At 57.7% G+C, this 27387-nt stretch overlaps 1 protein-coding gene across 1 annotated transcript; it reads left to right on the forward strand.

The window, feature by feature from the left end:
- Nucleotides 1–1958: 1958 nt before the first annotated feature.
- Nucleotides 1959–21481, forward strand: LOC128899783 (zinc finger protein 665-like). The gene is made up of 5 exons (XM_054179476.1): nt 1959–1985; nt 2039–2684; nt 2720–2881; nt 10704–11185; nt 20132–21481. The coding sequence occupies exons 1-5, from the start codon at nt 1959–1961 to the stop codon at nt 21479–21481; spliced, it is 2667 nt and encodes an 888-aa protein (XP_054035451.1).
- Nucleotides 21482–27387: the final 5906 nt, after the last annotated feature.

Here is a 27387-nt window from a genome sequence, read left to right on the forward strand (position 1 = left end):
ATCTGTAACCCCTCCTTGGTTTGGTGCTGTTTTTTCAGCCCTCCAGCTGATCCCAGCCTTTAGTCTCAGGCCCCTTCCATCCTTGTGCTGCTGCTTTCAGCCCAGTTCCTTAGAGGCTTCCTCAGCCACAGCATTTCCCACTCCACCCTTCCAGCTGCAGTGGCAGTGGAGGTGGGGGACACAGGGCCAAGGGACAGCCAAGGCAGCAGGGCCTGGGGGGATGGGCTGAGAATGAGGGAAGGGCCTGGGAATGGTCAGGCAGGAATTAGGCCTTCTCCCCCCAAGAAGGGGAGAGGATCCAGGGCCCAGGTGGCAAAGGTGAAAGGAGTGAATTGTGCTGCAGCTCTGCATGTGTCAGCTGGGAGATGAACAGCAGCCCCTGGGCACTGTGCCCTGCAATGCAACCTCATTTTCTCTTGGGGATGTGGAGTGGCAGCTCCAGGAGAACTGCAAAGAGACAGCTGAGAGAAATGGTCAGGGAGAGAAGGAAGCCAAACCCTTTGCACTGTCTTTGGGCTGCAGGTGTGTGAAGGGGGCTGGAGGTGTGAGGTTTGGGCAGGAGGCAGAGACTCCTCCAGCATCCCAGTGAGGGTTGAAGAGGTTTAGCAGGAAGCTGCCCAAGTCCCTTCCCCCTTTGCTGCATCTCCAGAGATCATGAAGCTCCCTTTGTGTCCTGAGGGCTGCTGTGATCTTCTGTTGGGGAGTGGGGAGCAGAGAGGTGTGTGCAGGGCAGAGGTGAGCACAGAGTGGGTGTGGTGGGGGCAGGGTCAGGAAGGAGATGTGGGTCCAGAGCAAGATCTGCTGTCAAATGCAGCTGCAGGCAGCAGAGCCCTGGGCAGGCAGTGGGAGGAAGCTTTAGGCAAGGCCTGAGAGAGGCTGTGTGGAGGCAGCTGTGTTGTGGTGCTGGCCTGCAGCTCTGTGCTGGGGGCTGTGTGCTGGGCAAGGAGCTGAGTGTGCATTTGTTGAGGCCTCCCATCTTGATCAGCCCTGGCTGTGTGCTGTGGCTGTGCTGCTGGGCTTGGGAGCTGCCCCCAGCAAGGCTGAGCTGTGCTGCCTGATCCTGGGCAGTGCTGAGCCATCCCTTGCAGGTCAGTGCTCTCCTCTGAGCCCTTTGCTTCTCTGTGGCAGGAGTTGTGTCCCTCTCTCTCCATCATCCCTGCCCCTGTGTGCTGTGGAAGAGCAGAGTTTGCAGATCTGCCCCTTGGAGCAGCACAGTAGGTAAGAAAGCCAGAGTGAGGCAACAGCAGGACCCCAGCCCCCAGAATCCCAGACTCCCAGGGCACCTCTCAGCCTCCTCCACCTCCTCCTACCCACCACATTTCACCCCTCCAGGGGCTCTGAGGCACATCAGGTGTTGGAGTCTGGAAACTCCCTAGGTTTGTGGGGGTCAGCTGTGTGTCAGGATGTGGTGTTTGGGGTTGGGATTTGGAGGGTGGTGGGAGAAGGTTGAAGGTGGTTTGGTCTTCGCTGGTCAGTGCTGCTGCCTCCATTGCCTGAGCTAGGAGAGATCAAAGGACAGGGCCTGGGCCAGGAACCACCCTGCCAATGCCCCCAGGCTCAAGGAGAGTGGGACAAGACCACTTGTAAGCCCCAGGGTACCTCAGGGCACTGATCACAGGAACCTGGGATCTCAGCACAGGTATTAGAGGTCTGAGCCTTCACTGTGACAAAAACTGAAGGTTTGAGTTCTCCTCTGCATTCTCTCCTCCAGCTGGGAGTTGGGAGGTGTTGGGAGTCAGGGAGTGTCATGGCCCAGGCAGGATCTGAGGTTTTCTGATCCTGGGCTCAGATGCTTCCATGTTGCAAATCTCACTGCTGTGACCCCTTCCTGTTACAGTATGGCCTCACAGAAGGACCCAGACAAAAGCTGCAAGGAGAAGCAGCACCCAGAGATCAAGTTGGAGCAAAGTTCAGCCTGAAGGGAGAGGAGAAGGAGGAGAAAGAGGACAAGAGGCAGGATGGTGATGCTGAGGAGAATGATGACTGTGATGATGATGAGTATGAAGAGGAGGATAAGCATGAGGATGAAGGTGATCAGGATGAGGAGGAAGAGGAATTTGCAGAGGAGGATGAAGCCAGAGCAGGTCCCTCTGTGCCACCCAAGCAGCTGAATCAGTGCCCTGAGTGTGGGCAGAGCTTCCCACCTGGCTCAGAGCTGGTGAAGCACCACTGCCCCCAGCCTGGCCCCCGGCCCTTTGTCTGTGGTGACTGTGGCCAGAGCTTCAAACAGAGCTCCGATCTCATCCGGCATTGCCGCACCCACAGCGGTGAGAGGCCATACAGCTGTGCTGAGTGTGGCAAGAGCTTCGCTCACAAGTCTACCCTCACCAGGCACCGCAGTGTGCACAGCACCGAGAAGCCCTTCAGCTGCAGGGCCTGCGGCAAGAGCTTCAAACCCCGCTCCAACCTCACCGTCCATCGCCGCATCCACACCGAAAAGCATCTGTTCCCCTGTGCTGAGTGCGGCAAGAGCTTCACCACCAGCACTCCATTCATCCAGCACCAACTCATCCACAGTGGTGAGAAACCCTACAGCTGTGCCCACCGCAGCAAGAGATTCACCCAGAAAAGAAGTCTCACAGAGCACCGTCGTGTGCACACTGGCAAATCTTTCAGCTGTGCTGAGTGCGGCAAGGCCTTCAGCTGGTGGGGCGGTCTCATTTACCACCGCCGCACCCACACCGGTGAGAAACCTTTTACCTGTTCTGCCTGTGGGAAGAGCTTCAGAGACGGGGGGCTCTCATTGCTCACCACCGCACCCACACCGATGAGAGACCGTTCCCCTGTGCTGACTGTGGCAAGAGCTTCAGCCGCAGGGGCACTCTCAGTGCTCACCGCCGCACCCACACTGGTGAGCAGTCTTTCACTTGTGCGGTTTGCAGTGAGAGTTTCACCCAGAAGGGCTACCTCAACAAGCACCGCTGCACCCACACCAGAGAGAAGCCTGCACTGAAGGGGGGGCACAAATCCACCTAGAATCTCTTGGGTAATCGTGACCCCTCCGAGAGAGCCTTTGCATCACCAAAATCATCCCTTTTTCCTTTGCAGTTCTCAGGGACTAGGGACACCAGCAGCAGCAAACACCTCCTGCCCTTCTGAACACCAATTATTGCTAATGAGAACAATTACAGTGCTGAGTCGGCACAGCTGGAGCTCCCAGTGGAGCTGGGCAGGGCTTTGCCAGGGTCTGTCTGGTTCTTCCCCATTGCTTTGTGTCTCCCTGGGGTAAGAAATCCTCTGTCCATTGCCCAATTGTGTCAATAAACCCCAAAAGTTACCCAAATCCTCTCTGCTTTTATTTCAGACGTCCCTGCCTCAATGCCTGAATTTTGGGGGCATTGGCTCCCAAGGGATGGGGTGGAGCTGTGTGCCCAGTTCAGGGAGGGGAAAATGAGGGTTCCTCAGGGGGTGTTCAGGGCGAGGCTTGACAGGATGCTTGGTGCCATGGGTTAGTTGATTAGGTGGTGTTGGATGATAGGTTGGACACAATGATCTTGAAGGTCTCTTCCAACCTGGTTTATTCTATTCTATTCTATTCTATTCTATTCTATTCTATTCTATTCTATTCTATTCTATTCTATTCTATTCTATTCTACTGCCCTGCTTTGAGCATGGGCTTGCCCTACCTCGGCAAGATCTGGAGCTTCCCTCCAGCCTCACTGATTCCTTTTCCATCTTGCTGCGACTGCTGTGTTTTCTAGCAGTTTTCCCATGGCAGAGGTCAGAAGCAGTGGACAGTATTTTCCTGTCAGAGACTTTCAAAACTTGGTTGCTTTTGCTGCTGCCACTGATATGAGGAGCAGAGCTTAGCAAGGCAGTTTGTAATCCCGAGCTTTGCCTTCACAGGTTTGCAGAGCTTTTTGCTGATATTGGAATTCTGTCTTTTCATTTTCTAGATTCCCTCCCCACCCCCCCAAATCCTCTTTTACTGGCATTTTTATCAGAGACACCCCTGCCTCAGTTTCCAGTGGGAAATGGCCTAAGAAGAGCAGGGAAGCTGAAACTGCTTCTGCTCCTCCTGAAGGGACTCCCAAAGCATCTTCAGAAGATGCAAGGGACCCCAGGCAGAAGTAGAGTGGCTCTGCCTCCAACCAGATGGAGGAGAGAGACAAATTGCTTTGTTGGACTGTACAGAACCAATGGCCTGGCAAGTTGAACCCATGAGAGGATAAAGCTTTAGTAGATACAGGTGCCCAGAGTGCTCTGACACCATCAAACCATGAGGGGTAGAACCCATCTGTGTTTCTGGTGTGACAGGAGGATCCCCACACCTGGATGTGTTGGAAGCTGAGTACTGGGATGCAAGCCACAGTTTGCTTTCACTTGGAGGCATGGAAGGAGTCACTGGACTCAGATTGCCCCAGAGCTGGAAACACAGCCCCAGCATTTGCAGCATTTGGACTGGGCATGGACTGATGCAGACTGTGCTGGAACAGAATGGAGCTGCAGAGCACTTGCAGTGAGCAGCCCTCTGGGTCCTGCAAAGCCACCTCCTGTGGAGTGAGAATGGACAGTGCCTGAGGTGTGCTGCTGATTGCTGCTGGGCATGGTGCAGATGGCACAGAATGAGGGCTTGGGAACATCAAAGGTTAAGTTGAAAATTTGCTGCCATTACTCCACACCACCCTGCCTCATGCCACCTTTACAGGGACAGTGCTGGCTGGAGCAAAGTACTACAGGGCCTGAAGTTCAGATTGCAACATCAGAGGCTTCCTGTTCTGCTTGCTGCTGTTGGGTTCTGGCTCTCAGGTGCTGGCTCTTTGCTGAGGGGGAGGGCTGCAGGGCTTGAACTCCTGGCTGCTGCTGCTCACTGCTGTGCTTCCTCCTGCCAACAGCCTCAGGTCAGTGTGCATTATGGGATCTCCTTTGGATTCAGCTCTGTTGATGTTGTCTCAAGTCCTTATCTCAACCCAGAGGGTTTTTTGGTTCCTGTGTATGTTATTTTTCCCTCCCTTCTGTTTTGGGGGGGGAACAGGCAGCTTAACCTCTTCTCAGCTCTTCAACCTGTTCCAGCCCCAGAGTGGAAAGCCAACAGAAGCTTTTTGAGTTCTTCCAAAGATCTCCATGAGCTTCCCCCTACACCCTCCAAAGATCCCAAAAGTCAGTCCTAGGACCATCCAAATCCCAAATACCTAAGATCACCTGAAAGCCCCTGAAGAATGCCTCTGAGATGTCCCTCAAGACTCCTCTGAGAACCTCATTTTCCCCTCCCTGAACTGGGCACACAGCTCTGCCCCATCTCTTGGGAACAGAATTTGGGCATTGAGGCAGGGATGTCTGAAATAAAAGCAAACAGAGAGGATTTGGGTAACTTTAAGGTTTTATTGACACAATTGGTCAATGGACAGTGGGGTTCTTACCCCAGGGAGACACAAAGCATTGAGGAATACGGAATTGAATACAGAATTAACCAGGCTGGAAAAGACCTCAGAGATCATCCAGTCCAACCTATCACCCAACACCATCTCATCAACTAAACCATGGCACCAAGGGCCTCATCCAGGCTCTTCCCAAACACACAGTCAAGGGAGAACACTCCTGCTCTACTATCAACAGTGTCTAGATTGATGCAAAAGTAGTAACCATTAGCAAAGGTGACAATGAAGACACGACCCTGGCAAAGCCCTGCCCAGCTCCACTGGAAGCTCCAGCTGTGTTGACTCAGCACTGTAATTGTTCTCATTAGCAATAAATGGTGTTCAGAAGGGCAGGAGGTGTTTGCTGCAGCTGGTGTCCCCAGTCCCTGAGAACTGCAAAGGAAAAAGGGATGATTTTGGTGCTGGAAAGGCCCTCTCAGAAGGGTCAGGGTTACCCAACAGATTCTAGGTGGATTTCTGCCTCCCCTCCAGTGCAAGCTGCTCTCTGGTGTGGGTGCAGCGGTGCTTGTTGGGGGATCCCTTTTGGGTGAAGCTCTTACGGCAAGCAGTACAAGTGAAAGGCTTCTCACCGGTGTGGGTGCGGCGGTGAGCAATGAGAGTGTCCCTGTGTCTGAAGGCCTGGCCGCACTCAGCACAGCTGAAAGCCTTCTCGCCAGTGTGCACACGACGGTGCTCCAGGAGGTTTGCCTTCCGAGTGAAGCTCTTACCGCAGTCGGCACAGCTGTAGAGCTTGTCACCATTGTGGATGAGTTGGTGCCGAATGTAGCTGTGCTCGTGGTGAAGCTCTTGCCGCACTCAGCACAGGGGAACAGATGCTCTCCAGTGTGGATGCGGCGGTGGGTGGTGAGACTGTAGATGGTTTTGAAGTTCTTACGCAGTCCCTGCAGCTGAAGGGCTTCTCGGTGCTGTGCACACTGCGGTGCCTGGTGAGGGCAGACTTGTGAGCGAAGCTCTTGCCACACTCAGCACAGCTGTATGGTCTCTCACTACTGTGGGTGCAGCAATGCCGGATATGCTCAGAGCTCTTGCTGAACCTCTTGCCACAGACACCACAGACAAAGGGCCGGGGGGCAGGGTGGGGGCAGTGGTGCTTCACCTGCTCGCAGCCAGCTGGGAAGCTCTGCCCACACTCAGGGCACTGATTCAGCTGCTTGGGTGGTACAGAGGGACCTGCTCTGGCTTCATCCTCCTCTGCAAATTCCTTTTCCTCCTCATCCTGATCACCTTCATCCTCATGCTTATCCTCCTCTTCATACTCATCATCATAGTCATCATTCTCCTCAGCATCACCATCCTCCCTCTTGTTCTCTTTCTCCTCCTTCTCCTCTTCCTTCAGACTGAGCTTTGGCTGCTCCAACTTGATCTCTGGGTGCTGCTTCTCCTCCCAGCTTTTGTCTGGGTCCTTCTGCGAGGCCATACTGTGGCAGGAAGGGGTCACAGCAGTGAGATTTGCAACATGGAAGCACCTGAGACCAGGACCAGAAAACCTCAGATCCTGCCAGGTACATGACAGTCCAGGACTCCCAACACCCAGCTGGAGGAGAGAATGCAGAGGGGACCTCAAACCTTCAGTTATTGTCAGTGTGGGCTGAGACCTCTAATACCTGTGCTGAGATCCCAGGTTCCTGTGATCAGTGCCCTGAGGAACCCTGGGGCTTACAAGTGGTCTTGTCCCACTCTCCTTGAGCCTGGGAGCATTGGCAGGGTGGTTCCTGGCCCAGGCCCTGTCCTTTGATCTCTCCTGGCTCAGGCAATGGAGGCAGCAGCACTGACCAGTGAAGACCAAACCACCTTCAACCTTCTCCCACCACCCTCCAAATCCCAACCCCAAACACCACATCCTGACACACAGCTGACCCCCACAAACCTAGGGAGTTTCCAGACTCCAACACCTGATGTGCCTCAGAGCCCCTGGAGGGGTGAAATGTGGTGGGTAGGAAGAGGTGGAGGAGGCTGGGAGGTGCCCTGGGAGTCTGGGATTCTGGGGGCTGGGGTCCTGCTGTTGCCTCACTCTGGGTTTCTTACCTGCTGGGCTGCTCCAAGGGGCAGATCTGCAAACTCTGCTCTTCCACAGCACACAGGGACAGGGATGATGGAGAGAGAGGGACACAACTCCTGACAGAGAGAAGCAAAGGGCTCAGAGGAGAGCACTGACCTGCAAGGGATGGCTCAGCACTGCCCAGGATCAGGCAGCACAGCTCAGCCTTGCTGGGGGCATCTCCCAAGCCCAGCAGCACAGCCACAGCACACATCCAGGGCTGATCAAGATGGGAGGCCCCAACAAGTGCAGACTCAGCTCCTTGCCCAGCACACAGCCCCCAGCACACAGCTGCAGGCCAGCACCACAACACAGCTGCCTCCACACAGCCTCTCCCAGGCCTTCCCTGCAGTTTCCTCCCACTGCCTGCCCAGGGCTCTGATGCCTGCAGCTGCATTTGCCAGCACATCTTGCTCTGGACCCACCTCTCCTCCCTGGCTCTGCCCCCACCACACCCACTCTGTGATCCCCTCTGCCCTGCACACACCTCTCTGCTGCCCACTCCCCAGGAACAGAGCAAAGGGAGCTTCATGATCTCTGCAGATGCGGCAACGGGGGAAGGGACTTGGGCAGCTTCTAGCTCAACCTCTTCAGCCCTCACTGGGATGCTGGAGGAGTCTCTGCCTCCTGCCCAAACCTCACACCTCCAGCACCCTTCACACACCTGCAGCCCAAAGACACTCACTGGAAAGGGTTTGGCTTCCTTCTCTCCCTGACCATTTCTCTCAGCTTGCTCTTTGCAGCTCTCCTGGAGCTGCCACTCCACAGCCCCAAGAGAAAAGGAGGTTGGATGGGAGGGCACAGTGCCCAGGGGCTGCTGTTCATCTCCCAGCTGACACATGCAGAGCTGCAGCACAATTCACTCCTTTCACCTCCTCGAATGCTGCCAGATTCTGCCATTCCCTGCACACACATTTGCCACCTGGGCCCTGCATCCTCTCCCCTTCTTGGGGGGACAAGGCCTAATTCCTGCCTGACCATTCCCAGGCCCTTCCCTCATTCCCAGCCCATCCATGGCCCTGCTGCCTTGGCTGTCCCATGGCCCTGTGTCCCCCACCTCCACTGCCACTGCAGCTGGAAGGCTGGAGTGCAAAATGCTGTGGTCCTGCTGTTGCCCCCCAGTCTGGGTTCTTCACCTGCTGGGCTGTTCCAAGGGGCAGCTCTGCAAACTCTGCAGACCCCCTGCAGACTCTGCTCTTCCCCAGCCCAGAGGGGCAGGGTGATGCAGAGAGAAGGACCCAGCCCCTGCCAGAGAGAAGCAAAGGGCTCAGAGCAGAGGACTGAACTCCAAGGGATGGCTCAGCACTGCCCAGGACCATGCAGCAGAGCTGAACCTTGCTGGGTACAGCCCCCAGGTCCAGCAGCACAGGCACAGCAGCCAGGGAGGAAGGGCTGCTGGAGATGGGAGGCCTCAACAAGGGCAGGCTCAGCTCTCTGCCCAGCACACAGCTGCAGGGCAGCACCACAAGAGAGCTGCCTCCAGGCAGCCTCTCCCAGGCCCTGCCTGCAGCTTCTTCCCCCTGCCTGCAGCTGCATTTGCCAGGAGCTGTTGCTCTGGCTCCAGATCTCCTCCCTGCTGCTGCCCACAGCCCCCAACCCCACCAGCTCTGTGCTCAGCTCTGCCCTGCAGGCACCCCCCTGCCAGCAGGGCCCTCTCTGTGGTGCCCACTCCCCAAGAGGAGACCAGAGGAGCCCTGAGGACACAGAGCAAGGGAGGTTCCTGCTTGCTGGAGATGCAGGGAAGGGGGAAGGGACTTGACCAGTTTCTTGCTAAACCTCTTCAGCCCTCACTTGGATCCTGGGCAAACCCTGGCAGCTCCAGCACCACCCCCACACACATGCAGCATAAAGAGCCTCAGCTGAAAGGGGTTTTTGTTGCCTTCTCTCCCTGCCCCTTTCTCTCAGCTTTCTCTCTGGAGCTCTCCTGGAGCTGCCACCCCACATCCCCAAGGGGAAGATGAGGTCTGATGGGAGGGCACAGTGCCCAGGGGCTGCTGTGCATCTCCCAGCTGCCACCTGCAGAGCTGCAGCACAATTCACTCCTTTGGTCCCCTGCAGGGCTGCCAGGTTCTGGCACTTCCTGCACACACAGCTTCCAGCTGGGCACTGGATCCCTTCCCCTTTTGGGGGGGACAAGGCCTAATTCCTGCCTGAGCACCCCCAGGCCCTTCCCTCACTCCCAGCCCATCCCTGTCCCTGCAGTCTTTGCTGTCCTGTGGCCCTGGGAGGGGAAAATAAATGTGGTGGCTGAGGAAGCCTCTAAGGGACCTGGGCTGGAAGCAGGAGCACAAGAATGGAAGGGCTGAAGGCTGGGATGAGCTGGAGGGCTCCAGCCAAGGGAGAGGGTTGCAGAGGAGGGGTGGGGAGGGACCCTGCAGCCCCCTCACACAGGAGCTAATGAAGGGGGGAACAGAGAGGGAGTGAGAGCTCAGGTGACTCCTGCCCTGGGCTGTGGGGTGAGGTGTGAGGATTGGTCTGAAGAGCATCAACTGCCTCATCACTGCCATCAGGAACCAGGGCACAGCCTGGGCACAGCCAAAGCACAGCCAGGGCACAGCCAAAGCATAGCCAGGGCAGAGCCAAAGCATAGCCAGGGCACAGCCAGGGCATAACCTGGGCACAGTCTGGGCATAGCCAGGGCACAGCCAAAGCATAGCCAGGGCACAGCCAAAGCATAGCCAGGGGACAGCCAGGGCATAACCTGGGCACAGCCTGGGCAGAGCCAGTGCACAGCCAAAGCATAGCCAGGGCACAGCCTGGGCAGAACCAAAGCATAACCTGGGCACAGCCTGGGCAGAACCAAAGCATAACCTGGGCACAACCTGGGCACAGCCTGGGCACAGCCTAGGCTCCTCCCTGGGCCTGGCCCTCAACCCAAGCACTGCCCTTTAGCACAGCACCTGCCAGCACAAAGGCTCCAAACCCCCAGGGCTCCCCCAGAGGTACCTCAGCTGAACACCAGCCCCCATGCTGCCCACGACCCCTGCTGGCCACAGCAGCCCCCAGAAGGCAGCAGTGAGCGGGGGGGAGTGGGGGGCCAGGGGCAGCCCCTGCAGGGCACCAATGGCTCCTGCTGCAACACAGCAGCAACCAGAGGGGGTCTGCAGCTGCCCCCAGCAGGGGGATTCAGCAGCACAAGGTACCTCACCGACCCCCCACCCGCCCCAGCCCCACCGACCCCTGCCACACAAACCCTTCCCCAACCCAACCGACCCTCCCGACCCCTCGCAGCCCCCCACAGACCATTCCCTGATCCCCACCCCACCACCCTCAACTCAGCCCCACAGACTCCCTCACCCCACCTGGACCCCGGCACAAGAGCGAAGCAGAGCAGGAGGAGGAGGAGGAAGAGCTCAGCGCACAGGGAGCCGCCGGCCCCGGCAGGCTGCTGCCGAGCACAGAGCGCTGCGAGGGAGACCCCGGCCCGGCCCCTCCGGCTGCTGCGGCCACGTGTGACGGGGAGCGGAAGCAGCTCGCAGCCTGCAACGGAAGTCCCGCCCACGGACCGCGTGGACAGCCAATCAGAAGCGCCCAGAGCGCGGCAGCTCCTCCCCCTGGGCGCTGCCGAGGCACAGCGAGGAGCTGCCGCTGCCGGCCGCCATTGCTGCCCCCACGGCCGGGCAGCCGCAGCCAATCAGAGCCGCCGAAACAGCCCAGCCACGCCCCCAAGCCTCAGCATGGAACCGCCCCTGCCGGCCGCGGGCACCATTGGGGCTGCCTCCCGGCCAGAGGCTGCGGAGCGCTGGAGCAGTACCTGGGCTGTGCGCGCGTACAGCGCTGTCGCGACAGAGCTGCGGGGTCGTGAGGTGTGGCGGGGCGGGAGGGGCTGCGGGGGCCGGGGAGCGCCGGGGGCGGCGGCTACGGCTCAGGGACCTCTTTGTGTCTCTGCCCTGCACAAGTGCTCTGGGCTCCTCCAAACCCCTCCTCAAGCTTCCTCCTGCGGCCCCAAGTCCTCTCTCTGCAGCTGCAGTCAGAACTTTCTTCCTGAGCTGCCTTCAGCTCACAGCCGAAGGGAAAAAGCTCAAAGCCGACCTGAGCCCAACCCAAGCTGATTGCAACCCGAGAGAGGCTGCTGCGAGGGCTGGAGGCAGCCCCAAGATGTTCCGCAGCAGGCGGTGGGAACCTGGGGACTCAAACACCAAGGGAGGAAGGAAAACCTCAAGCCTGAGCTCCGCACGCCCCTTGGGGATACTTTTGGGGTGCCAGGGCAGGAACTGAGGGTCCCAGGCAGGCATTTTGGGGTCCCAGGCTGGGGGTTTGGCTCCCTGGGGCCAGCTCAGGCTCCTGGGTTCTCACTTTGGTGTCCTGGGGAACATTCTGAGCTCCGGGAGGCATTTGGGGCTGTGCCTTTGCTCCTCCTGCTTGTGGCAGGGGCCAGCCTGGGCTGCCCGGGGGGGCACAGGGGGTCCGGGGAGGCTGTTTGGGGCTTCAGGGCTGGAACTGCCCCTGCAGACCCCCACCCAGCCCCACAGGAGCCCAAGCCCGGCCCCGAGATCCCCCTCAGCCCCAGGGGATCCTGATCCCACCCCCGGTGCTCCCAAAGGATCCAGATCACAACCCTCAGCCCCAAGGGCCCTTTGAATGATCTTCAGAGATATTTGGATTAGTTTTAAGCCATTTTTTACAAAGCATTTTGAGGGCCCAAAAAAACGCCTTAAAATCTTCAAGCCTTGAAAAAGAGCTTTTGAAGCATCATTAGGTAGGTTTAGGAGGTTCTAATAGTTTGGGAGATGTTAAAATCTTCTCAAGCTGCTGAAACAGGAATCCAGAGGCACAAAGCTGTCAGCTCCCTTGAGGTGCAGCTATAGAATTTGGGGGTTTGAGATGTGAAGCATCAGGACTGTGGAACCTGCTGCTCCTGGTAGAGTTGATCCAATCCTAGAAGAGTTTGGGTTGGGGAAAACCCAAATTCAGATGGCAGCTGTTGGCAGGAGGAACATTGCCCTGCTTGCAGCAGGCCCTTTGAACTGCAGCTGAGGGTTCAGAGCTGCCTTAGGAGGAGACTTGAGCCCTGGGAATTTATCCTAATGGGAGCTGTGTTCCCAGCCCGAGTGCTGCTGGTTTGCCACAGGGTTTCACTCACAGACTCACTGAGGTTGGAAAAGACCTCCAAGATCATCAAGTCCAACCTTCTGCCCACATCTCCATGAGCACTAGCCCATGTCCCAGTGTCATAGTTTGGGCTGGGTGCCCTCTGCTACAGGGGTGTTTCCTGTGTCCAGAAGTCCATCCCAGTGGGTGGACTCAGGAAATTAGGTATTTCTACCATAATCCCTTGCACCACTATAAATTTTGCGGTGGGGTCTGGCACTTCCTCTTTCCTTCCCTCTCCGAGACTTGGTAACTGGGGGAGAGATCTCCCGGCCATGGGCCTGATTGGGCCCAAGGCCACAGGGGGATGGGCAGTCTCAGGCCTGGCCAGCTGAGACTAGCCCAGCAGAGGGAGGGGGAAGAAGGAGCCCTGGGGGTTTTGGATGCACCCTCAGGTGGGGATGGGATCTTTCTTTGTCACTGCGCTTTGGGTTTTCTGTAACATTCACTGCTTTCTATTTAAACTTTCATCACTTTTGCAATCCATTTGCCTGAGTCGTTATTTCTGCCTGTGGTGGGGAGGGGATCTGCCCCAACCCATTACACCCAGAGTGCCACTTCTACTCATTCCTTGAATACATCCAGGGACAGTGACTCTGCCACCCCCCTGGGCAGCCTGCTCCAATGCCTGAGCACTCTTGAAGCAAAGAGATTTTTCCTCATCTCCAGCCTAAATCTCCCCTGGCACAATTTCAGGGCATTTCCTCTTGTCCTGTCATTGGTTACCTGGGAGAAGAGGCCAAGACTGGCCTCACTCTGATCGCCTTTCAGGTACATGTAGAGATCAGTGAGGTCTCCCCTCATCCTTCTCCAGAATAAGCAATCCCAGGTGCCTCAGCCTCTCCTCACCAGACCTGCTTTCCCATCCCCTCCCCAGCTTTGTTGCCCTTCTCTGTACCTGCTCCAGCACCTCAATGACTTTCTCCTCCTGTGATGCCCAAAGCCAAACACAGCACTTGAGATGCAGTCTCCCCAGTGCTGGGTCCAGAGAGACAATCACTTCCTGCTGCTCACACCCCTTCTGATCCAGGCCAGGGTGATGGAGGTCTTCCTAACCCCCTGGGTACACACTGGCTCATGCTCAGCTGGCTGTCAGCCAACACCCCCAGGCCCTTTTCTGCTGGGCAGTTTCCAGCCACACTGCCCCAGGCCTGCAGCCTTCATGGGGTGGTTGTGATGCTAGCACAAGCCCCAGAGCTTGGCCTTATTAAACCTTCTGTGACTGACCTTAGCCCTTCAGCCCAACCTCTCCAGACCTCTCTGCAGAGTCTTCCTACCCTGCAGCAGATCAGCACTCCCACTTCATGCTGCCTGCACGTTGCTCACTCTTTCATTTACTGTTGTTCATGTGGCAGAAGATGCTGCCACCACCAGCAGGGTTCTTCTAGTGAACATTGAAAGGCTTAGAAAATACAGACCAGGGGAAGAAAAACCCCAAACCCACAAGAACACACACAACAAACACCAAGATGAGCATTAAAGCTCCATGTGAGTTACAGCCACCCTGGGTTTCAATGTTTCCATGAGCCATCATAGAATCGGTGCTGGCAGCTCTGTGCTTTGCCTTGGCAGGGAGGGGAGGGAGACAAATATCTGCTGCTCAGCACTGACCAGGGCCAGCCCATGGCTGTGGTCATTGCACCATAGAATGCTGGGATGGTAGGGGCTGGAAAGGACCTCTGGAGAGGAGGTTCAATCCCCCTGCCAGAGCAGGCTCCCCTAGGGCAGGTCCCACAGGAAGGCATCCGGATGGCTCTGGGAGCTCTCCGGCAAGGGGCACTGCAGGGCCTCTCTGGGCAGCCTGCTGCAGGGCTCCAGCAGCCTTCCAGCCAAGAGGTTTCTCCTCATGCTGAGGTGGAGCTTGCTGTGTCCCAGCCTGGATCCATTGCCCCTTGTCCTGTCCCAGGACACCATTACAGAGAGCCTGGCACCACCTTCTTGACAGCCACCTGGATGTTTCTCCAGGCCTGGCCCTTCCCAGCCTAAAGGAGTAAGGATCACAGAGTGTCTGTGGCTGGAAAAGACCTTTCAGGCCCAGGTCAGCCATGGCCTGACCCTGGCACTGTGCCACAGCTGAAGAGGGCCTTTGGTCAATAGTATTTTGCTGTGGGCTGAGGACCACAGAGAAGATTCCTCCAGCAGTGCCAGAGAGCAGCAGGGGGCTGCACAGTGCCCAGAGGGTGGGCACAGGCCGTGGTGAATTGTTCTGCCATCCCATAATCCCTGCAGCTGCCCTGGAAGCAGAATGCACAGCCAGCTCCTCCCCTCTGCTCCCTCCTCTCTCCCCGGGGCGGGTGGCAGCTGTTGGCTCTCTTGGTTTGTGGGGGAGGGATGGGATAGAATGGGATGGGATGGGATGGGATAGGGTGGGATGGAATGGGATGGGATTCACCAGGTTGGAAGAGCCCTTTGAGATCATCAAGTCCAACCTATCACCCAGCACCATCTGATCAACCAAACCATAGCACCAAGTGCCTCATCCAGGCTCTTCCTGAACACCTCCAGGGATGGTGACTCCACCACCTCCCTGGGCAGCACATTCCCATGGCCAATCTCTCTTTCTATGAAGAACTTCGTCCTCACCTCCAGCCTAACCCTCCCCTGGCACAGCTTGAGACTGTGTCCTCTTGTTCTGGTGCTGGCTGCCTGGGAGAAGAGCCCAACCCCCACCTGGCTACAGCCTCCCTTCAGGCAGTTGTAGAGAGCAAGAAGGTCTCCCCTGAGCCTCCTCTCCTCCAGGCTAAGCAGCCCCAGCTCCCTCAGCCTCTCCTCGCAGGGCTGTGCTCCCCCCCAGCCCCAGCCCCGCCCGGTGCTGAGTGCGGGCAGCAGGGCTGGGATGAGAGTTGCGCTCCGGACCCCGTCCCTGCCGGCCGCTCTCTGACACCTCACCGCCCCCCCCCATGGCTGTCCCGATGCACATCCTGCACAGCACAGACTGCAGACAGCCAAGAGCTGCAGGACCGAACCCCGCGGCCCCCAGCGGCGCCGGCACCCCCCTGCCCCCGGCCAAAGCCCAACAGAACAATTCCTCAGCCTCACCGACCCTGCCCCGGCCCCACGGAGCCCCCTGCCCCCCGCGCCCCTCCCGCCCCCCAGCTCCACACACGCCCCCGGCAGCCCCCCGCAGCCAGAGCCTTCCCCGCTCCGCTGCCGCCGCCCGCAGCGCTCCCCGGCCCCCTCAGCCCCTCCCGCCCCGCCGCAGCTCCCCAGCCGGCAGCTGCCGCTCGCCCGCCAGCACCTCCGGCACTTCTGCCGCGCTCCGGCCCCGCTGCCGCTCCCCGCGGGGCAGCAACAATGGCGGCCGCGGCCGGCAGCGGCAGCTCCTCGCTGTGCCTCGGCAGCCAGCAGGGGGAGGAGCTGCCGCCGTTCTGGTCGCTTCTGATTGGCTGCGGCCGCCCGCCCGTGGGCGGGACTTCTGTACCGGACTGCGAGCTGCTTCCGCTCCCCGTCACACGTGGCCGCAGCAGCCGGAGGGGCCGGGCCGGGGTCTCCTTCCCAGCGCTCTGTGCTCGGCAGCAGCCTGCCGGGGCCGGCGGCTCCCTGCCCGCTGAGCTCTTCCTCCTCCTCCTTCTCCTGCTCTGCTTCACTCTTGTCCCGGGACCCAGGTGGGGTGAGGGAGTCTGTGGGGCTGAGTTGGGGGTGGTGGGGTGGGGATGAGGGAATGGTCTGTGGGGGGCTGCGAGGGGTCGGGAGGGTCGCTTGGGTTGGGGAAGGGTTTGTGGGGCAGGGGTCGGTGGGGCTGGGGCGAGGAGAGCCTCTGCGGGGATCTAGGGGGAATCGGTGGGGTTTGGTTGGGGGCTTCTGCGGATATGCGGGGGGGGGTCCGTGGGGTACAGGGTGGGGTCCGGGGGAGCTCTGCAAGCTTGGCGCTTGGGCCCTGTGCGGGTTGGGGGTGGGGTCGCTGTGATTGTGGGGACCTCTGTGTGGCTGTGGGGGTCTGCGGTGTTTGGCGGAGGGCTGTGGGGTAGGGCAGTGGGGTGGGGGGGTCGGTGGGGTTCCTTGTGCTGCTGAATCCCCCTGCTGGGGGCAGCTGCAGACCCCCTCTGGTTGCCGCTGTGTTGCAGCAGGAGCCATTGGTGCCCTGCAGGGGCTGGCCCTGGCCCCCCACCCCCTCGCCCCCCCCCGGCTCAGTGGTGCCCTGTGGGGGCTGCTGTGGCCAGCAGGGGTCGTGGGCAGCTTGGGGGCTGGGGTGCAGCAGAGGCTCCTCTGGGGGGTTGGAGCCTTTGTGCTAGCAGCTGCTGTGCTAAAGGGTTGCTCCCCACCCCTCCTCTGCAACCCTCTCCCTTGGCTGGAGCCCTCCAGCTCATCCCAGCCTTCAGCCCTTCCATTCTTGTGCTCCTGCTTCCAGCCCAGGTCCCTTAGAGGCTTCCTCAGCCACCACATTTATTTTCCCCTCCCAGGGCCACAGGACAGCAAAGACTGCAGGGACAGGGATGGGCTGGGAGTGAGGGAAGGGCCTGGGGGTGGTCAGGCAGGAATTAGGCCTTGTCCCCCCCAAAAGGGGAAGGGATCCAGTGCCCAGCTGGAAGCTGTGTGTGCAGGAAGTGCCAGAACCTGGCAGCCCTGCAGGGGACCAAAGGAGTGAATTGTGCTGCAGCTCTGCAGGTGGCAGCTGGGAGATGCACAGCAGCCCCTGGGCACTGTGCCCTCCCATCAGACCTCATCTTCCCCTTGGGGATGTGGGGTGGCAGCTCCAGGAGAGCTCCAGAGAGAAAGCTGAGAGAAAGGGGCAGGGAGAGAAGGCAACAAAAACCCCTTTCAGCTGAGGCTCTTTATGCTGCATGTGTGTGGGAGTGGTGCTGGAGCTGCCAGGGTTTGCCCAGGATCCAAGTGAGGGCTGAAGAGGTTTAGCAAGAAGCTGGGCAAGTCCCTTCCCCCTTCCCTGCATCTCCAGAGAGCAGGAACCTCCCTTGCTCTGTGTCCTCAGGGCTCCTCTGGTCTCCTCTTGGGGAGTGGGCACCACAGAGAGGGCCCTGCTGGCAGGGGGGGGCCTGCAGGGCAGAGCTGAGCACAGAGCTGGTGGGGTTGGGGGCTGTGGGCAGCAGCAGGGAGGAGATCTGGAGCCAGAGCAACAGCTCCTGGCAAATGCAGCTGCAGGCAGGGGGAAGAAGCTGCAGGCAGGGCCTGGGAGAGGCTGCCTGGAGGCAGCTCTCTTGTGGTGCTGCCCTGCAGCTGTGTGCTGGGCAGGGAGCTGAGCCTGCCCTTGTTGAGGCCTCCCATCTCCAGCAGCCCTTCCTCCCTGGCTGCTGTGCCTGTGCTGCTGGCCTTGGGGGCTGTACCCAGTAAGGTTCAGCTCTGCTGCATGGTCCTGGGCAGTGCTGAGCCATCCCTTGGAGTTCAGTCCTCTGCTCTGAGCCCTTTGCTTCTCTCTGGCAGGGGCTGGGTCCTTCTCTCTCCATCAGCCGTGCCCCTCTGGGCTGGGGAAGAGCAGAGTCTGCAGGGGGTCTGCAGAGTTTGCAGAGCTGCCTCTTGGAACAGCCCAGCAGGTAAAGAACCCAGACTAGGGGTCAACAGCAGGACCACAGCATTTCCCACTCCAGCCTTCCAGCTGCAGTGGCAGTGGAGGTGGGGGACACAGGGCCATGGGACAGCCAGGGCAGCAGGGCCATGGATGGGCTGGGAATGAGGGAAGGGCCTGGGAATGGTCAGGCAGGAATTAGGCCTTGTCCCTCCAAGAAGGGGAGAGGATCTAGGGCCCAGGTGGCAACTGTGTGTGCAGGGAATGGCAGAATCTGGCAGCATTTGAGGAGGTGAAAGGAGTGAATTGTGCTGCAGCTCTGCATGTGTCAGCTGGGAGACGAACAGCAGCCCCTGGGCACTGTGCCCTCCCATCCAACCTCATTTTCTCTTGGGGGTGTGGAGTGGCAGCTCCAGGAGAACTGCAAAGAGCAAGCTGAGAGAAATGGTCAGGGAGAGAAGGAAGCAAAACCCTTTCCACTGAGTCTCTTTTGGGCTGCAGGTGTGTGAAGGGTGCTGGAGGTGTGAGGTTTGGGCAGGAGGCAGAGACTCCTCCAGCATCCCAGTGAGGGCTGAAGAGGTTTAGCAAGAAGCTGCCCAAGTCTCTTTTCCTCTTTGCTGCATCTCCAGAGATCATGAAGCTCCCTTTGTGTGTGTCCTGAGGGCTGCTCTGATCTTCTCTTGGGGAGTGGGCAGCAGAGAGGTGTGTGCAGGGCGGAGCTGAGCACAGAGTAGGTGTGGTGGGGGCAGGGCCAGGGAGGAGAGGTGGGACCTGAGCAAGATCTCCTGTCAAATGCAGCTGCAGGCATCAGAGGCCTGGGCAGGCAGTGGGAGGTAGCTGCAGGGAAGGCCTGGGAGAGGCTGTGTGGAGGCAGCTGTGTTGTGGTGCTGGCCTGCAGCTGTGTGCTGGGGGCTGTGTGCTGGGCAAGGAGCTGAGTCTGCAGTTGTTGAGGCCTCCCATCTTGATCAGCCCTGGCTGTGTGCTGTGGCTGTGCTGCTGGGCTTGGGAGCTGCCCCCAGCAAGGCTGAGCTGTGCTGCCTGGTCCTAGGCAGTGCTGAGCCATCCCTTGCAGGTCAGTGCTCTCTGAGCCCTTTGCTTCTCTGTGGCAGGAGTTGTGTCCCTCTCTCTCCATCATCCCTGCCCCTGTGCGCTGGGAAAGAGCTGAGTTTGCAGATCTGCCCCTTGGAGCAGCCCAGCAGGTAAGAAACCCAGAGTGAGGACAACAGCAGGACCCCAGCCCCCAGAATCCCAGAGTCCCAGGGCACCTCTCAGCCTCCTCCACCTCCTCCTACCCACCACATTTCACCCCTCCAGGGGCTCTGAGACACATCAGGTGTTGGAGTTTGGAAACTCCCTGGGTTTGTGAGGGTCAGGTGTGTGTCAGGAGGTGGTGTTTGGGGTTGGGATTTGGAGGGTGGTGGGAGAAGGTTGAAGGTGGTTTGGTCTTCATTGGTCAGTGCTGCTGCCTCCATTGCCTGAGCCAGGAGAGATCAAAGGACAGGGCCTGGGCAAGGAGCCACCCTGCCAATGCCCCCAGGCTCAAGGAGAGTGGGACAAGACCACTTGTAAGCCCCAGGGAAACTTCAGGGCACTGATCAGAGGAACCTGGGGTCTCAGCACAGGTATTAGAGGTCTGAGCCCACACTGTGACAAAAACTGAAGGTTTGAGTTCCCCTCTGCATTCTGTCCTCCAGCTGGGTGTTGGGAGGTGTTGGGAGTCAGGGACTGTCATGTCCCAGGAAGGATCTGAGTTTTTCTGATCCTGGGCTCAGGTGCTTCCATGGTCCAAATCTCAGTGCTGTGACCCCTTCCTGCTACAGTATGGCCTCACAGAAGGACCCAGACAAAAGCTGGGAGGAGAAGCAGCACCCAGAGATCAAGTTGGAGCAGCCAAAGCTCAGTTTGAAAGGAGAGGAGAAGGAGGAGAAAGAGGACAAGATGGAGGATGGTGATGCTGAGGAGAATGATGACTATGATGATGATGAGTATGAAGAGGAGGATAACCATGGGGATGAAGGTGATCAGGATGAGGGGGAAAAGGAATTTACAGGGGAGGATGAAGCCAGAGCAGGTCCATCTGTGCCACCCAAGCAGCTGAATCAGTGCCCTGAGTGTGGGCAGAGCTTCCCACCTGGCTCAGAGCAGGTGAAGCACCACTGCCCCCAGCCTGGCCCCCGGCCCTTCATCTGTGGTGACTGTGGTCAGAGCTTCAAACAGAGCACCACTCTCATCCAGCATTGCCGCACCCACAGCGGTGAGAGGCCGTATAGCTGCGCTGAGTGTGGCAAGACCTTCACTCACAAGTCTGCCCTCACCCAGCACCGCAGTGTGCACAGCACTAAGTCCTTCACCTGCAGGGACTGTGGCAAGAGCTTCAAACACAGCTCCAGTCTCACCATCCACCGCCGCATCCACACTGGAGAGCATCTGTTCCCCTGTGCTGAGTGCGGCAAGAGCTTCACCACGAGCACTCTATATATCCGGCACCAACTCATCCACAGCGGTGAGAAGTCCTACAGCTGTGCCGACTGTGGCAAGAGCTTCACCGAGAGGGGTAACCTCAGCCTGCACCGTCGTGTGCACACTGGCAAGTCATTCAGCTGTGCTGAGTGCGGCAAGGCCTTCAGACATAGGAGCATGCTCATTCACCACCATCGCACCCACACCGGTGAGAAGCATTTCACCTGTGCAGACTGTGGGAGGAGCTTCAGAGACAGGCGCCAGCTCATTGTTCACCGCCGCACCCACACCGGTGAGAGACCGTTCACCTGTGCTGACTGTGGCACGAGCTTCAGTCAAAGGGGCCATCTCATTGGTCACCATCGCACTCACACCGGTGAGAAACCGTTCGCCTGTGTTGATTGTGGGAAGAGCTTCAGCCGCAGTGATCATCTCCTTGGTCACCGCCGCACCCACACAGTTGAGAAGCCGTTCACCTGTGCTGACTGTGGCAAGAGCTTCAGCCGCAGGGAACAACTGCTTGTTGACCACCGCACCCACACAGTTGAGAAGCCGTTCACCTGTGCTGACTGTGGCAAGAGCTTCAGCCGCAGGGAACAACTGCTTGTTGACCACCGCACCCACACCGGTGAGAAACCTTTCACCTGTGCTGACTGTGGCAAGAGCTTCAGAGACAGGGGCTCTCTCATTGTTCACTGGCACACCCACACCGATGAGAGACCGTTCACCTGTGCTGACTGTGGCAAGAGGTTCAGCCGCAGGGGCCATCTCATTGGTCACCGCCGCACCCACACTGGTGAGAAGCCGTTCACTTGTGCTGACTGTGGGAAGAGCTTCAGCCGCAGTGATCATCTCATTTCTCACCGCCGCACCCACACTGGTGAGAAGCCGTACACCTGTGCTGACTGTGGCAAGAGCTTCAGCCACAGGCACAATCTCATTTCCCACCGCCGCACCCACACCGGTGAGAGGCCCTTCGCTTGTGCTGATTGCGGTAAAAGCTTCACCCAGAAGGGATCCCTCAACAAGCACCGCTGCACCCACAGCAGAGAGTAGCCTGCACTGTAGGGGGGGCAGAAATCCACCTAGAATCTGTTGGGTAACCCTGACCCCTCTGAGAGAGCATTTCCAGCACCAAAATCATCCCTTTTTCCTGTGCAGTTCTCAGGGACTGGGGACACCAGCAGCAGCAAACACCTCCTGCCCTTCTGAACACCAATTATTGCTAATGAGAACAATTACAGTGCTGAGTCGGCACAGCTGGCGCTCCCAGTGGAGCTGGGCAGGGCTTTGCCAGGGTCTGTCTGGCTCTTCCCCAATGCTTTGTGTCTCCCTGGGGTAAAAACCTCCCTGTACAGTAACCAATTGTGTCAATAAAACCTAAAAGTTACCCAAATCCTGTCTGTTTGTTTTTATTTCAGATATCCCTGCCTCAATGCCCAAATTTTGGGGCATTTGCTCCCAAGGGATGGGGTGGAGCTGTGTGCCCAGTTCAGGGAGGGGAAAATGAGGTTCTCAGAGGAGTCTTGAGGGGCATCTCAGAGGCATTCTTCAGGGGCTTTCAGGTGATCTTAGGTGTTTGGGATTTGGATGGTCCTAGGACCGCCTTTTGGGATCTTTGGAGGGTGTAGGGGGAAGCTCATGGAGATCTTTGGAAAAACCCAGAAAGCTTCTGTTGGCTTTGTACGCTGGGGCTGGAACAGGTTGAAGAGCTGAGAAGAGGTTAAGCTGCCTGTTCCCCCCAAAACAGAAGGGAGGGAAACATAACACACAGAGGAACCAAAAAACCCTCTGCAGCAGCAGCCAGGAGTTCAACCCCTGCAGCTCTCCCCCTCATCAAAGAGCCAGCACCTGAGAGCCAGAACAGCAGCAACCAGAACAGGAAGCCTCTGATGTTGCCATCTGAACTTCAAGCCCTGTAGTACTTTGCTCCAGCCAGCACTGTCCCTGTGAAGGTGGCATGAGGCAGGGTGGTGTGGAGTAATGGCAGCAAATTTTCAGCTTAACCTTTGATATTGCCAAGCCCTCATTCTGTGCCATCTGCACCATGCCCAGCAGCAATCAGCAGCACACCTCAGGCACTGTCCATTCTCAGTTCACAGGAGGTGGCTTTGCAGGACCCAGAGGGCGGCTCACTGCAGGTGCTCTGCAGCTGCACTCTGTTCCAGCACAGTCTGGATCAGTCCATGCCCAGTCCAAATGCTACAAATGAGGCACGAGTTTCCTGAGCAAATCAGATCATCAGAATACAAAAGTACAGTGACCTCAGCCTGTGTGCAGAAAAGGCACAGTGGAAAGCAGCAGCAAGCAAGGCAAAAGCCCAAAGCAGGGAGCTGTTCCCCTATCCCTCCCTGTCCCACTGCCATCCCCGTGGAGCAGCCAACACCCAAAAAACCCCAGAACCCAGAAGCAGCAACTGGAACAGGGAGCCTCCCATGCTGCAACCTGAACTTCAAGCCCCAAATGAGTTCTAGAATTTAGAATGGAAACTAATTGGAACAGCAGTGGGGGAGGGGTTGGTCAGTGCCCAGCTGTAGCAGTTTGGGCACTGCACTGCTATAAGATCCAGCGCGGGGGCTGGCACTTGCTCTTTCTTTCCTCGCTGTCACCTGGTAACTGGGGGAGATGTCTCCCGGCCACGGGCCTGGCTAGGCCCAAGGCCATGGGGGGTGGGCAGTCTCAGATCTGGCCAGCTGAGACTAGCCTAGCAGTGGGTGGGGAAGAAGGAGCCCTGTGGGTCCTGGGTGTACCCTCAGGTGGGGATGGGATGTTCCTGGATTTGCTTTGGGATCTCTTTTGTCACTGCTCTTCTGGCTCTCTGTACACACTCATCACTTTCCATTTAACCTTTCCATCTCTTTTGCAATCCCTTTGAGTCATTATTTCTGCCCGTGGTGAGGAGGGGGTCTGCCTCAACCCATCACGTTTGGGCAAGCCAGGCAGGAGCCAAAAGCAAAGCTAACAGCTATGATGTCCTGCTTTTTATACCCTAGCTGGGCAGGGAGGGGGGGAGTGGAACAGACTCAGCTTCCCAGGGGAGAAACGCCCTGCAGGGAGGGTAAAGTACGCACAAGCCCTCCACCCTGCTTTGGGTGTTAAGCCACCACAGCAGTAAACCCTCAACCCAGGACAGTTTCAGCCCTACCTGAACCAAAATTCTATGAAGCAAAGGTTTGGCTTCCTCACGAGCTGGGAACGTCAGGAAATCTTTCCCTGGTGCTGTGTTTAGAGCCCTGACAGCGCGGCACGGCTGTGCCCTGATCAGGAAATAGAGACCGGCGCCGACCGCCTGGCTGTGCCGCGGGGTTGCTGCTTCTCCCAGAGCACAAAGGTCCTGGAGCCTCCCAGGGGAAGCTTCAGAGGCTTTTGCCGCTGGCTCCACGCAGCGCAGCCCCCGGCAAAGGTTCCCCGCTCCGGGGGCTGCGGCGCTTCAGGACCGGCGGTGCGCAGGGGCCGCCATGGTTCCCTCCCGTGGCCATGGCTCACGCGGCAGTTGCCCCCACGCTCCGCGGCACCGCCCCCAGCCGGGCAGCAGTGGCAGTGTGCGGCGAGGCCTTCTGCAGCGCTGCTTCAAGGCCCGGGCGAGGCGGAGCGGAGCGGCACAGAGACGCACACAGGCATAGGCACCGACACCAGCGTGGGGGGCACTTGTGTACCAAACAGCTCCTGTTTCCCATCTGCCCCAAAGAATGCTGCTCCAGTGAGCATCCCCTGCTGACACAATAATTAACCAAGGAGCTGATCCTTTGCCAAATAAGCACAAGCACATGCCCTAAACAGGGCAAACAAACATGTAGCCTGGGCCTTGTTTGCCACAGGGGTGCAAACATGCCCAGGCAGATTGTTTACATGGACTCAGTGGCACCAAGGTCCCCCTCCAGCGACTCCAGAAGGGAGGGGGGACACAGGGGGGTTGAGTCACACACAAAGAAGCATGTTCTGGTAATATTTGGGGCACAATCCTGGTCATAAGCACCATTCACTATGAGGGGCAGCTGATCCTGGCACAGGCTGCTTCTCTGACACAGCTGCCATGCCTGGGGCACTGTCTGTAGGTCCAGAGACCTTCTCTTGCCCCTGAGCCCTCTGCACAGTGATGAGAAGGGCTCGAGAGGCATGGGCCAGGCCCAAGCACATTGCAGTGATTTCTGTCTCTCAGGAACTCCCAGGCTGACAACAGACTTTGCCCAAAACTTTCCCCAGCTGGGGAGGATTTTGCACGTGCTCAGGGCTGAAATTCCAAAGCACCAGAGGTGACCACCAGCCTAAGAATTTGCCCCTTCCCCCCCCACCCCCTGCCACTCCTCAGTATCCAGCATCTGGGCAGATCTCACAGGAGTTTCCTTGGCAGTGTCCTGTATTGCTCTGGATGAAATCAGAACAAGCTACCCAGCAGTGGGCAGCACAGCTCTGAGCCATTGCCCTAAGCTAACACTCAGCACCATCAGCAGCACAAACAGGACTGCAGCTCATCAGCCCCCTGAACACACCACAGGAAAGAAAACTTCTGTCAAACTCTGTTGACAAGCCTCAAGCCTTAACTGAATCCTCTTCTCCTCTCTTTTTGTTACCACAATCCTTTTGTCTCCTGCCAAAATCTGTCCTCATTAAGGCAGCTGCTTTCCTGCCCCACACTGGGCTCGAGAAAAGGAATGTACTGGGTTAAGCTGAGCCAGCAGCTTAACCTCTCTGCCTCCCCCAACACAGAACTGAGTGGGAAAGAACATCACACAAAACCTCTTTGTGTTGATACAGAAACAAATGAGAGAAGAGTTTCCTGAGCAAATCAGATCATCAGAATACAAAAGTACAGTGACCTCAGCCTGTGTGCAGAACAGGCACAGTGGAAAGCAGCAGCAAGCAGCAGCAAGCAAGGCAAAAGCCCAAAGCAGGGAGCTGCTCCCCTATCCCTCCCTGTCCCACTGCCATAGCAGCAGGGCAGCCAACACCCAAAAAACCCCAGAACCCAGAAGCAGCAACTGGAACAGGGAGCCTCCCATGCTGCAATCTGAACTTCAAGCCCCATCATCCTTTGCTCCAGCCAGCACTTTCATTTCTGAGGCTGGCATGGCTGCAGCATGCTCTGGATAACAGCAGCAGAGTCAACTCAACCCATGGCAATCAGGAGCTCCGAAATGGAAAGAGCCTCTCAGCTTCTGTGAACAACTTCCACTGCTTTGAAGGCAGCTGGACTTGCCACATGGATGCATTAGCTGAGAGCCCAGAAGAGCCCAAGGGGGCAGTGGAAGGTGACTTCAGAAAGATCCTTGATGATAAAGCTCAAACAGGCTTGATGATTTGTAGCTGGAACCTTGGTATTTCCTGCTGGGATCTCCTTTGTATTCAGAGCCCTGTGACAGTTCACAGGGTCACAGGTGACAGATGTTAGGGGTTGGGAGGGACCTCTGGAGATCTCTGAGTCCCCCTGCCACAACAGGACCATAGAATCCAGTGCAGGTCTCACAGGAACACATCCAGACAGGGCTGGAAAGTCTCCAGAGAAGGAGACTCCACAACCTCTCTGGGCAGCCTGCTCCAGTGCTCTGTCACCCTTACAGTAAAGAAGTTCTTCCTCCTGTTGAAATGAAACTTTCTGTGCTGCAGTTTCCATCCATTTGCCCTTGTCCTATCCCAGGGCACAAGTGAGCAGAGTCTGTCCCTGCCTCTTGCTTCCTGACCCCCAGCCCTCAGATATTGATAGACATTGATCAGATGCCCTCTTAGCCTTCTCCTCTCCAGATTAAACAGCCCCAGGGCTCTCAGCCTCTCCTCATCAGGCAGTGCTGCAGTCCCTTCAGCATCCTCACAGCCTCTGCAGCAGATCCCTGTCCCTCTTGAACTGGGGAGCCCAGAACTGGATGTAGCATTCCAGGTGCGGCCTCACCAGGGCAGAGTGGAGGGGGAGGAGAACCTCCCTGGATCTGCTGGCCACACTCTTTCAAATGCACCCCAGGATCCCATTGTCTTCTTGGCCACCAGGGCACATTGCTGTCCCATGCAGAAGTTGCTCTACACCAGAACTCCCAGGCCCTCCATGGGGCTGCTCTCTACCTATTTGCTCCCTTGAGTGCTGTAGGGTTCACATTGCTCTGGACATTGTATGGTGCAGATCACCTCTAGTGAATCTGAGCCTCCCCAGAAATTGCCAGTGGGTTCCTCTTAATCCCATGGATCCTGTCCCAGCAGGCACTAGTGCAGGAGAAGGAACTCCAGGCTGAAGAGAAGGAGAAAGGGAACTGAAAATCTCATCACCTGAATCTAGAAAGAAAGCCCTTGGTAGCAAATGTCCATTCTGGATGGACACAAAACACAACACAGAGAGCTGATGAGAGCAACTGCTGGGGGTGCACCAGCTGCCCTGAGAGCCCTAAGGAAGGGCTGGAGGGGGGAGGGCATTCACTGGAATTCCAATACCTGATAATACCTCTTGGACATGCTGAGAATCACAGAATTGTCAGGGTTGGAAGGGACCTCAAAGATCATCCAGCTCCAACCCCCCTGCCATGGGCAGGGACACCTCACACCAGAGCAGGTTGCTCAGAGTCACATCCAGCCTGGCCTTCAAAACCTCCAGGGATGAGACTTCCACTACCTCCCTGGGCAACCTGTGCCAGTGTCTCTCCACCCTCATGGGGAAGAATTTCTTCCTAACATCCAATCTGAATCTCTCCACTTCTAGTTTTGCTCCATTCCCTCCAGTCCTATCCCTACGAAACACCCTAAAAAGTCCCTCCCCAGCTTTCTTGTAGCCTCCTTCAGATACTGGAAGGCCACAAGAAGGACACCTTGCAGCCTTCTCTTCTCCAGACTGAACAACCCCAACTCCCTCAGTCTGTCCTCACAGCAGAGCAGCTCCAACCCTCTGCTCATCCTCGTGGCCCTTCTCTGGACACCTTCCAGCACCTCCAGATCCTTCTTGTAATAGATGCTCCAGAACTGGACACAGTGCTCCAGGTGGGGTC

This window comes from Dryobates pubescens, unplaced genomic scaffold (assembly GCF_014839835.1).
Source record: "Dryobates pubescens isolate bDryPub1 unplaced genomic scaffold, bDryPub1.pri scaffold_65_arrow_ctg1, whole genome shotgun sequence".
Lineage (NCBI taxonomy): Eukaryota > Metazoa > Chordata > Aves > Piciformes > Picidae > Dryobates > Dryobates pubescens.

What these genes read in the sequence shown, in the direction of transcription:
- LOC128899783 (XM_054179476.1), top strand. Translation starts at nt 1,959, where the DNA reads ATGGTGATGCTGAGGAGAATGATGACT. An exon ending in CCACCGCCGCACCCACACCG is followed by an intron (nt 2,685 to 2,719) that starts GTGAGAAACCTT and finishes GCCTGTGGGAAG; the next exon opens with AGCTTCAGAGACGGGGGGCT. An exon ending in AGTACCTGGGCTGTGCGCGC is followed by an intron (nt 11,186 to 20,131) that starts GTACAGCGCTGT and finishes CACTGCCCCCAG; the next exon opens with CCTGGCCCCCGGCCCTTCAT.